Source organism: Onychomys torridus, chromosome 11 (genome assembly GCF_903995425.1).
Source record: "Onychomys torridus chromosome 11, mOncTor1.1, whole genome shotgun sequence".
In the NCBI taxonomy this organism is placed as follows: Eukaryota; Metazoa; Chordata; class Mammalia; order Rodentia; family Cricetidae; genus Onychomys; species Onychomys torridus.
This window is the reverse complement of record NC_050453.1, coordinates 24511031-24523208: the sequence shown is the minus strand read 5'-3', so window position 1 is coordinate 24523208 and position 12178 is coordinate 24511031. Positions and strand designations below refer to the sequence as shown.

Here is a 12178-nt window from a genome sequence, read left to right as displayed (position 1 = left end):
TCCCTCTTTTCTAAAATGTAATAATAATAATAATAATAATAATAATAATAATAATAATAGTAATAATAATAATAATATAAACCATTTGAGACTCTCATACAATATATTTTGATCATATTCACCCAACCTCCTTCCTTTAACTCTTCCCAGATCCACCCTCAACTGCCTACCCCTCCAAATTGCATCCCCACCACCTCTTTTTTAATAACCCATCAACTATAATTTGTGCCATCCATATACTTCTGTGGGGCCATCCAGTAGAGTGTGGGTGATTTCACCCAGAGCTACACCTTTAAGGAAAGCCAACTGTCCCTCCCCTAAAAACCACAAGTTGTCCCTCGCTCCTCAGGGGTGGGCTCACAAATCCCTCCCACTCTAGAGTAGAATATCGACTGCCTTCATCTTGTGCAGGCAACCGCAGCTGCTGTGAGTTCCCGAGTGTATCTACATCACTTTTGACCACGAGGATGCTCCCTGGTCAGGGCTGGACCAGAAAGCTTCACCCTCAGATAAAAAGAACACTCGTTGCAGCCTCAGTGATGATCCCATGCTCACCTTCTAGTCCCGCCTGCTTCCTTTCTGAAAAGAGGAGCAGGCTACCTATAGCTTCTCAATCTTTCATAGCAAAGCTCATTTACCAAGTCACTGCAACATGTGGCTTTCTTCTGTCTGCCACTGTCCCTCAGATGGAAGATCTGGCTCTCCCTCCCCTACTAACTTTGCCCAGCTGAGCAATATATAAAGACCAAGAGTTTAATTTTGTGACTTCCTTATATAAATGAATCCAGAAATCTCATTCTGAGTAAATATTTTCAAGGAATGGGTCAGTTTTTCCCATCATCCCCAGAGTAAAGCCTCAAGTTTCCCTTTTTAAAATATAGTCACATAGGGAACAAAGTTCATTCCTGAGTGTGTTGCTGTAAAAATCTCAGCTTTTCCTAAGAAAGACATAGTACAAGTTCTATCGCCTCTGTATGCCGCAGGCATGTCCTTCAACTATGGGATTGGACAGGGGCAGGGAGGATTTTTAGAATTATGTTTGGATTTATGTAAGAGGGAAAGGCCTTTATGAGGACTCTTTTACCTCTCACATATCTGCAGCTGATAATGGACGGTGGGTACCTTCAGAACTGAGCATTTAAAGCCTCTAAATTCTGCCTCGGTCTGGTCTCTATTTTGCCACCTCCAACAAGAACGAAGGTGTGGGCACATCTAGAGGCTCAGCTGTTGAGAAGCCTACAATGGCTGTCTGTATTAGTGTATGTATGCCATACATTAATGCTTAATGCACACAGCATTTTTACATTTCAGTGCATTTTCTAGAATCAACAACTAACGCTGAGCTCTAGTGATTTCCCTGAAAATGTACAAAGTGCTGACTTTGGGTTACTGGTTGTGCCTTCCCGCATGTTGGAAGCGGCAAGTTGTCCCCTCAGCCCCTGATGTCCTTCTGTTCTCCTCTTACCAGTTTTCAAGCTTCTCTAGCTCACTAAGGATGCGAAACAATAGTGTGTGTCTCACCACATCTCATCTGAGGACTGATATGTGAGGAATATATAGGCTAGCACCTCCCACAGGGCTCACATACAGCAGTGCTCAAGAAATGCTTTATTCTGACAAGTGAGGTATCAGATTTCTGTAATCCCAGTGCTTGGGGGAAGAGGCAGGAGGACTGGAGTTCAAAGTCAGTCGGGGCTACATACTGAGACCTTGTCTCAGCTCAGTGGGGATGACCTGAGTTTGATCCCACAGACCCACAATGTGAAAGGAGAGAACTCCCTCAAGTTGTCTGATGACCTCCACATGAATATCATGGCACATGCACACACGCATGCATGCACATAAGAACTAAATGAATAATACAATAAAAATAAGCACCTTTATTCTGATTAAAAATTCATTGCATGAAAAGGTAATTAAAGCCCGGAGGTGGTGGCGCACGTCTTTAATCCCAGCACTTGGGAGGCAGAGCCAGGTGGATCTTTGTGAGTTTGAGGCCAGCCTGGTCTACAGAGTGAGTTCCAGGAAAGGCGCAAAGCTACACAGAGAAACCCTGTCTTGAAAAACAAGGACAAAAAAGAAAGAAAAAAAAAGAAAAGGTAATTAAGTCAGGAAAAAAAGATAGATTTTTTTCAATTAATTAATTTTTTTATTTTTTAAAAAGATTTATTTATTTATTATGTATACAACATGCATGACTGCAGGCCAGAAGAGGGCACCAGATCTCATTACAGATGGTTGTGAACCACCATGTGGTTGCTGGGAATTGAACTCAGGACCTCTGGAAGAACAGTCAGTGCTCTTAATCTCTGAGCCATCTCTCCAGCCCTAATTTATTTTTTTAATTACTTAATGTGTGTTCTGCCTAGACATATGACTGCATGCCAGAAGAGGGCACCAGATCTCATTATAGATGGCTATGAGTCACCATGTAGTTGTTGGAAACTGAACTCAGGACCTATGGAAGGGCAGCCAGTGCACTTAACCTCTGAGCCATCTCTACAACCCCCAAAAGATACATCTTGACAGGCTATTTGTTTTGTTTTTGTTCTTTTTTGTTGGTTTGTTTGTTTTAATTAATAGCAGAAGCATGAAGAATTTAAGATAATCTTTTTCTTTATATATCCTAAGGCCAAAAGGGTGATAGCCATTGCCTCTCTCATATAGCATAAGAAGAAAACCCTTGGACAAATGCATCTCAGCTCTGAGCTAGTCCAACAGCTTCTGTGTAGGAAGAAGTTGGTGAACGTCTAGATTTGCACAGTTGGTGTCAAATGATTTCATTTCAGCTTCTATTACTCTTCTTTAAATAAAGGTGATGTCTCCATCCACAATAAAAGGACATGGCAGCAAGTTTGATGAAGTTTGGTGATGTTTCCTGAAGAGGTGACCAGGTATATATCCACACTAGCCTGTCTTCTCTGCAGTATGACTACATACCCATAAAGGACTGTCCTTTCCATTCACCACTCTGGGGGTCAAAATCAGTGATGTGGCTCCTAACACTACTCATCAACAGCTATGTTGAGTCCAGATGCCCTTTGACTTCAGGACTTTGCTTTCATCACTACTTTCTAAGAGGACCTTGGACATAGAGCGATTACTGGAAGGCAGCCAGCAGGGGCTGCTTCTCTCACTGCTACTTTCCACACAGTCCAGTGGGTTCCTTTCTATAGGCTAACCCCACTTGATGTCCTAGGCAAGGAAACTGGTTCTGTTTGCTGTCCTGAAATGCAGGAGTCATACATGCTGGCACTTCACTGAAGGCCACGTCTGAAGCTAACTAAGAGGGATACTTCAATTAAGTGGAGCTTTAAAATGAACTCCTTCAGAGGTTTCCATGAAGACCTCAGGTCTCTTGGATCACATGGAAGCAGCTGCCCAGATCTCCTGACATTTGGAAATCAAAGTGGAGGTTTAAAGATTACAGGCATTTATGCACACAGCGGAGCCGGCAAGTGGACTACTAGAAGACAGCCTTTTCCAGCTTTCAGAGATCTGGCCACTCTCTGGGATTTGCTAGATTGGGCAGGGGTTGCAGAGCATCATTATACCGCATGATTTTGTACAAATCCAGCTTAGTTTTATGTAATCCCCTGAAAGTGCTGGGTGGCACATGGACCAAATCTTCCTGTCTAGAAGCCAATTTCTCTTAGCAGCCCAAAGCATGTGTGGCCTCGTGGTTATCAAGATTAGCTTGGATAGGGCTGCTTTGATGTTTTCAGAGCTGGACAGGAATACCTAACCTCAGGGTGGCTCTCAGCTGCAGATGGGGAGCAATGGCACTCATTGGAAGTGCCAGTTACAGGCAGTTTTGTGAAAACAGGCCTGGAAAGGAAGTTATCTCAGAACCATATGCCTCTGATTCCTACCACACAGTATTTCTTTAAACCATCTCTCTGGCCTCTTGATAGAAGCCCTCTACCTGCCTGGGACACCCCTCACCCTAATATAGAAACCAAACCAAGATGGATCAATAGCCATTCTCCTCATTATGCCTATTGTGGGCTTCAACATAGTAGGCGTCTATAGTTGATAAACTGCTACACTGAAAATAACACTATTTGCTGTGAGCATGGGTTATTTGCTCAAAAGTAGACAAAGGCTAGAATATTAGCTTTAGGAAGACAGACATCAGATGTTGATTCCTGTACTTGATTGGTCCACAGAAGAATCATTTATCACACCATTTCATCTTTGTCTAATAAGCATGTTTGTTGCTGGTTGGGTATATACACCGGGGGATCTTTTCAGTGCTGTATACATGGAGAACATGGTTTGATCCATCAGGTCCTAAAGTTGACCTGATAGTTGCTGGCACTCTACTGAATTTCACCACCACCCTGAACAAAGCTCGCTCGCTCTCTCTCTCTCTCTCTCTCTCTCTCTCTCTCTCTCTCTCTCTCTCTCTCTCTCTCTCTCTCTCTCTCTCTCTCTCTCTCTCCTGTACATCTGGTGGAGATGATTAAAGAGCCATCAGATGAGCAAGAGAAGCAGAGAACAAGAGCACAAGGTGCATAGAGACGGAGAGAAGATGGAGCTGCCAATGATGAGAAACAGGAGGAAGAGAGGGGTTTCACTGTGTCAAGAGGCTTTGCTGTTGGCCGGCCCTCCTGCTCCTCTGCTCTGTGGTACCCACCTCTCCATCTTCTGGGCACTGGGGATTTGTCTTCCAAGTACTTCTGAGTTCTAGGGAATTGACTTCCACAAAGTCAGTTGTGCAATGATGACTTTTATAATTCTCACCTGCCACAGCAATAAAGTACAGCGCCTTTATGTTGAGCTCAACTGCCTCGGAGTCCCAACAAAAATAGAACTGAACATCATGTTTCTTTAATGTTCCGGTTAAAGGTATCTCAGAAAGGAGCCAGGGAGATAGTTCAGTTGGGAAAGTGTTTGCCACATATGCATGAAGGCCTGAGTTTGATTCTCAGAATACACACACACACACACACACACACACACACACACACACACGCACACACACACACACACACACACACGGCAGGAGAGGGAGGGAGACAGAGTGTGAGCATGAGGCATGGTGGCTCAGATTTATAATTAACCCCAGCACTAGAGAGATGGAGACAGGTGTATTCCTGGGGCTTGCTGGCCGGCCATCCTAGCCTAATGAACCAATTCCAGGCCAATGAAGAGACTCAGAAAACAAGCTGGACGGCACCTGAGGAATGACATCAAGGCTGACCTCTGGCCTCTGCATGAACACAAACATCCACAATTCATACAAAATAAAATAAAGGTACCTTTAGCTTGGTGCTGTCAACAGACTATAAGCCGAAGAATTTATAGGTGGACATATACATGTAAGGTACTAAGAGTTTGAAATGATGGGTAGGTCAGGTTTGTCCACTATATTATTGATGGCTTGATTCTATGATAAGGGGCTTCCTTGAATAATGAATCACTGCCCAGTATGGAAAGTTTATCAAAGAGGGTCTGACTTTCAACACTGACAGGAAATTATGGTTATAATCTATCAGTAACCAGCTGGGGGACAAGGGACAAGTTGACTCACCTTTCCAAGTGTTACTAGCCACATTTTTCCCAATAATTTATTTTTATTTTATGTGCATTGGTGTTTTGCCTGCATGCATATCTGTGTGAGGGTGTCAGATCCTCTGGAATTAGAGTTGCAGACAGTTGTGAGATACCATGTAGGTGCTGGGAATTGAACCCAGGACCTCTGGAAGAGCAGACAGTGCTCTTAACCCCTGAGCCATCTCTCCAGGCCAACATTTTGTCATTCTTTAGCACATGACTGTCATTGTCCTTCTAAATCTACTGTAAACTCTAAAGGTCAGGTCAGCTTTACAGCTGTGGCCCCCAGTGTGCTGGCAAGAAGAAGCAACTTCTCCTTACCCAAGCCAACTGGACTGGGATTGCAGGAAAAAGATGATGTCAAGGAGTTGGCTGTGTGGCTGGTAGGACTCCCTGCAGCTCCTGCTAACCTCTAACAACGCCTACGGTAATTTGCTAATAAGCACAGCCATGTGCATCAGGCACCAAGTACATCCTCCTGGGGCTGTGAAGAAAAATTCCAGGAGGGTGACATCCACCCCACAGGGCAGGCGGGGAAGCCAGGCAAGAGGCTGCTCAAGAGAAGAACATTCTTGCAAATGATACTATCATTATTTCCCAGAAGGAGGGAAGCACAGGAAATGCCAAGTTACCAGGAAGTCTTCATCAATGGCTTCCACTATTTCCTAGCCTTAGTGGTCACAGCCCTGGACTGGCAAGTAGGAAGCCTACCTAGTTCTGATCTCAGTGGCATTGTCCATTTGGGGTGTGAACAGGGAGAATTAACTATCCTGGGCCCTTTCTTTTGCCAATTATAAAGTGGGGACAAGGCACTGTTGACCATTTAAGGACACTATGGGGGGATATCTGTGTCACAGTGAGATGGGGCAGAGGTAAGGAGTTCTTTATAATCAAGTTGTGATTACAGTAAAAGCCACTACAAGTTAAAATCCCCAAGATGAGAACCACACAGATCATTCATGTGAGTGACTAGAGGAAGAGCCAGAGGTACAGACTAATCATATTGGAAGCAAGGGGTAGGGATTCCTTCTAACAGGAAGACTAAGATGCCCAGCCAGTATTCTCAATCAGCAGAAGAGATAACTCATTTTCTATAGTAAGGACAACACTGCATTAGAGGCCCATCATGAGAAACATGTCACCAGCACACAGAGAGACATGGCGTGATGTGGAATAGTGTAACTCAATCTTAGGCACAGCAAGACACATATTCAAGGCTTTTCTATCTGTGCTCAATCTGAGAACTCAGGAGAGTATCGGGTCTGCTGGCTTCCCATCAACAGGTCTCCAATGTGACTCTAATGGTTCACAAACGTCCTTGCAAGACACATTTCCTTAGGATCTGTGGTCCTTTCTCCCCAACTCTTAAATGTGCTTATGATATTGCCAATTAAAACTCCTTCCCAAGCTATTATCTCCTGAAACCACAAGTGCTTTGTAAGAAAGTTAAATAGTTATTTGGAGGCCAACCAGGATGGCGTGCAAAACCTCCCAGACACACTCTCCACCCCTCCCAAATTGGGTTTCCTTTGCTTAACAATTCGTTGCTATTTCCTGGCTTGGAAACTGGTCCCCCTGTCTGGAGTTGAGCAGCAACAGAGCTCACAGTCCAGGCGGTCTGGAAATAATTCTCCTAGCTGCATGGCTGCAGGCCAGCACACGGCCTGAGAACCAACCCCAACAAGAGCTACAGACGCAGCAGATAAGGGCAAAAAGAGTACAGAAAGCAGAAGAGCCAGAGAATGAGAAGTAGTTCTGGGAGCTAGGAGGTGTGCAAAAAACAAAAACAAAACTGGGGTGACTGGAAGCAGAGAACGTGTCCTTGGTCAGTAGGAACTCCATTTGGTACCTAATTCCAAGACCTAGGTTGTAGGTGGAGGTCATTCTCATATTCTGGTTTGGCAACAGGACACCCAATCTGCCTGTGCCACCCCCACAGAGCCCAGAATCTCCTTTATCTAGGTTTCTTGCTCAAAATCCTTTAGTTGCTGCATGTTTCCTTGGTGCTAGCCACTGCCCTTCCAGGAGAACCTGACAAGTCACTTAGGCTGAGTCTCCTTTACTGATCTCTGAAAATGAGGATAAGAGGGTTTATTTTTACATTATTCTTTACATATGCATTATAAAATGAGATAAACAACTGAAGCACTGGTAAATGAATGTGTGTTGTTTATAACACATCTCTAAGTTGTACACAGTCTATGTACAAGACTGCAATCACTGCACAGGGGAGAACTCAACACAAAGGTGAGTGGTTCACTCCTGGGTGTCATGCCGGAGAACACTGCAGACAGTCCAGTTGATACCCATCAGGGACACTCTGTGTTCCTTTCCTCTCCTCCTCAGAGCCTTTCACTCTGCTAGTCCCTAAATCCATATGTCCCAGTGACTAGGGCTTATTTCCTCTCCTCCTTCCTACTAAAGTTCCCATCAGTTCTAATATACAGCCTAATATGGCCTCACTTACATCACCTGCCCTGTCAACTGTTATACAGATGTTAAGTCTGGCAACTCATCCACCTTCTCATCAAAGAAGTTACTGCTTGCTTCCTACTGCTATACTTCTTTCCAGTTCTAGTACTTTCTAGCCCATTTTATGACATGTTTTAAAAGGGCCTGAGAGCTGGAGATGTAGCTCAATGATAGACCCTTGGTAAAAGGTGCTAAACTCCATCCCTAGTATAATCAATCAATCAATCAAAAAATAAAACAAATAATACATAAAAGGCCTGAAAACAGAGTGGGCAAGGGTACAAATCACCCTAGAGGGCAAGGGAAGTTAGCAGTGTGTTCCTCCTTCATGGGAATCAAGACACCTATATAATATGAGCTATGATGGTTTGATTTGATAATTTTTTGACTATATGATAGTACAAAAGCTCTACACACATATGTAGTAGAAATTATACTTCAAAATTTGTTTGTTTTTTTTTTTTTTCCTAGACTAATGGTATACAGTAGGAAATGCTCACGACACTGGGCAGTGGCAGCCAGTCACAGCTTCTGGGAAAGACCAATCCACAGGTACTGCACTGCTGAGCAATAATGTATGCTATATTGGATGTATTAAATGCATTTTCAATTTATAGTATTTTCAGCTTAAGATGGGTAATTCATGGCATAACTTCCATCCTGTCAAGAGACACCTGTATTAGTAAATTTTGACCTTGTCAGGTTTTATTTGTAGTACCCCATTTGATCATGACAAAGTACCTATGAAACTATGAACGACATCTTAAGGCATAGGACGAAATGTCCAGGAAGGGGACCGGAAGTCTTATAAGCCAGACTTAATGGCTTCTCTCTAGAAGAGTAGAACTGTAAAGTCTTAGAAACTGCTGTAGTGCTTTCCAAAAACACACACTGTGTGGACAAAATATGGTTTGGTAGCCAAATCATTTTTTGAAATGCTAGATTAAACAAGTTAGGGGTTTCCTTAACTGCTGGGCCTCTCAGAAACTTAAATATGGTAGTTTTAGCATGGAATACTTTGGGTGACGTATGTTAAAAAAAATACATTTATTTTTAGACAATGCTGGTTTTAAGGCATCAGAAAAAGTGGGAAGGAAACACAGGATAACTAGAATGAATATGACTGAAATACATTATGTACATGTATGAAAATGTCATAGCAAATCTCATTATTATGTATAATTATATAATTACTATATGCTAATAAACATTTTTAAAAGAAAATGCTAATTTTACCTATTCTCAATGTATCTTCAAAGAAGCTGAGACTTAGTGGGGTGGCAATCCACGTATCATTCTGGATTACTGTAGGAGGTGAGGTAAATTCTAAGTTTTCTACTCCCCAGGCAGGCATTCCAAAGCCTAATTTTGTGGGTCAGTCCCCTAGAGGAATGGCGGAGAGAAAGAGTACCTCTCCAGAAGTGTAAACATTACATTTACTCAGTGTCAAGGTGGCCATATTAAAATAATTTCCCATGACAACCAATATCATACCCTAGCTAAGCTAGATTCCCCATGTCATGATTTGCTAATACAGCTGGCCCACTGATTTACATACAAGGTTGGGGTGAAGGGTCACCTTAAGTTAATGCTTCTTTCCTACAAGCTAACGTCAGCATTATTGCTAGTCCTGTCTTCTGATCCTCTCTCAAAAGACATATCAAACAACGGACCCCTCTCTATTGCTCTATGTAACCAAGTACAAAGTTCAGATGGTGGTTTCATCATACTGGAACAATGACTGATGACTAATGTGGTGTTACCAGTTCTGGTATTAAAACATCCTCCTCCAAACCTTAAACAGGGAGACAAGTCAATGACAGATATGTGCTGGGCCCATCAGAGAAAGCTAGCAGAGACCAGTGACAGCCCCTTTACCTTCTTCTTGGATTTAAAGACGTTACACCTGAAGATATTGCTGGCACCATCTCGAGCGATATAGCTGAAGATCTTCAAGTCTTGGGAATCATGAGAGACATAGAAGATCCTAGGGAAAAAACAACAGAAAAATACATTAAATGTGGCATTCAGTCCAGAGTGTCAACAGGAAACCTCTGATCATGGAGAGGCAGAAGGCAGAGCTCACTGGTGCCAAGCCATCAAAGAAAGTCCTTTTCCTGTAGGATCAAAAAGCCACTATACAGGAGGCACTTTCCATAGGCTCTACAAACATGGCTGCTCCTGTGGGGGGATTTGGAAGAGCAGGCGTGGTGGGGTGTGGAAACCACATTATTATTGACTACATCCTGAGGTAGTAAACCTGTTTTGGTTACTAGTCTGTGGGAAGGGGGGAAAAAGTCCCCATCTTTGCCTGAGCAATAAATCTATATTAAACCTGTGGAAATGTACACAAGTTTTCTGAGACCTGCTCACATTTATTACCAAAGAGGGAGTCTTGGAAAATTAAGCATCAGGACCATGTTGGGAAACCTAAGACATTGCCATTATTACAGGTTTCCTGGTGATAATGACTCCATTTCCCACCCTCTCTCCATGAACCAGGCTCCACATAGTCATCACACATCTTGGAAAGCATGGGTAGCCAGGTGACATCACAACAGCAGGGCACTGAGTGCTCCTGGGTTCACAGGAGTCACGTGAAGATATCAATACACAAGTAAGACATGCTATGATGAAAAAATCCAGCAGAATAAGGGACAGAGAATGATGGAGGCTGCTGTTTTAGAAAAGATGGCCAAACAATGTCACAGCGACTCAGAGACCTAGATGACATGTGGCATGCAATCCCAGAGATGGCTGGGCAAAAGCACTATAGGAAGAGGGAACAGAAATATTATGAGTTCTACAGAGCACAGAGGTGCTAGAAGGGCTTGAAAAAATGACCAGTGTGATTCAAGTAGGATCACAGAACAATCCAAGGTCAGAACACAGACAAAGTTCATAGTGTGTATTCTAAGTTGAACATGAGAGACCACTAGGGTCCCAAACTGATGACTAACTTCTTCATATTTAGAACTAAAAGTTCTCTCTGGCTGCTTGGGCCTTTGCAGGGGTAGGGACAAAGGTGGAGGCAGAAGTAAGAGGGAAAGATTATAAACAAAGTCCTGGAGGCTGACAGTAAATAACAAACATAAATCTGTGGACACGAAACTCCATCCTTTCCTTTATATACTTAACAATAATTTGTTAATATTGTATGCATATCGAAGGAAATACTGTTAACAAGTGATTGTTCAGGGTGCTATCAGAGCATAAAGTTGGGCAGTGGAGGTCAGTGGGGTTAGCTTTCAGTGACTGGAGTACAGCTCAATGAATTCCACTGGGGCCATAAGCTTTTCACAAATCTTTTTTCTCTGTCAATAATAACATTGACAACACTGTTCCTTCCTTCCTTCCTTCCTTCCTTCCTTCCTTCCTTCCTTCCTTCCTTCCTTCTTTCCTTCCTTCCATCCTTCCATCCATTCATCCATCCATCCATCCATCCATCCATCAAGTCAGGGTCTTGTTATATAGCCCTAAAACACCTATACAGACTAGGCTGGCTTCAAACTCAAGGCTATCTTCCTGCTTAGCCTCCCGAGTGCTAGAATTACATGTATATATAGATGTATATTACCACACCTGACAATCCACTTGAAAACAAATTAGGGTTAAGTATATAAAGGAAATGATGGAGTTTAGTGTCCACAGATTTATAAGTGTGTTATTTATTGCACCAGAAGTGATGGAACCATTTAGAAGCTTAAATGTGTTGTCTACAAAATGGGGCTGTTCATAGAAATATCTTGTGTGGTTATCAAGAAGATGAAATGTTTAGGAACATACCATTTCACTTCTCTTCACCAATTTTACTTCTAAGTAATTTAGAAACTGGGACTACTTATAGAAATCCCACAGAAACACTAAAAAGAAAAGTGGGCCAAGACTAAGAACATTGCAAAGGACCCTGGGAAGGGAACCACAACTCCCCCGCTAAACTCTTTTCAAGGCATTTTGGTGCGTCTCACATACCCACTACCTTGAAATCATCTTCAAATAGACTTCAAATATGGCTTCCTAGAGAGGTTGCTGGGTGCATAGGATTCCCCTTAGCCTTCTAAATATGCCAAACTGTATCCATATCAAAGGAATAAGCAAGCCAACAGCTGGGCTTCTCCTAACCGTTTCTTCAAACTGAACTCTAGGC

General features: G+C 42.9%; 1 protein-coding gene across 3 annotated transcripts in view; it reads right to left on the bottom strand.

Moving 5' to 3' along the window:
* Nucleotides 1-12178, bottom strand: part of LOC118593445 (carboxyl-terminal PDZ ligand of neuronal nitric oxide synthase protein) — a 91052-nt gene that overhangs the window by 39237 nt on the left and 39637 nt on the right. For all 3 annotated transcript variants that reach the window (XM_036202918.1, XM_036202919.1, XM_036202920.1), the window contains exon 3: nt 9910-10018. In XM_036202918.1, the coding sequence (XP_036058811.1) occupies nt 9910-10018 (109 nt within the window). The remainder of the gene's footprint in view (nt 1-9909; nt 10019-12178) is intronic.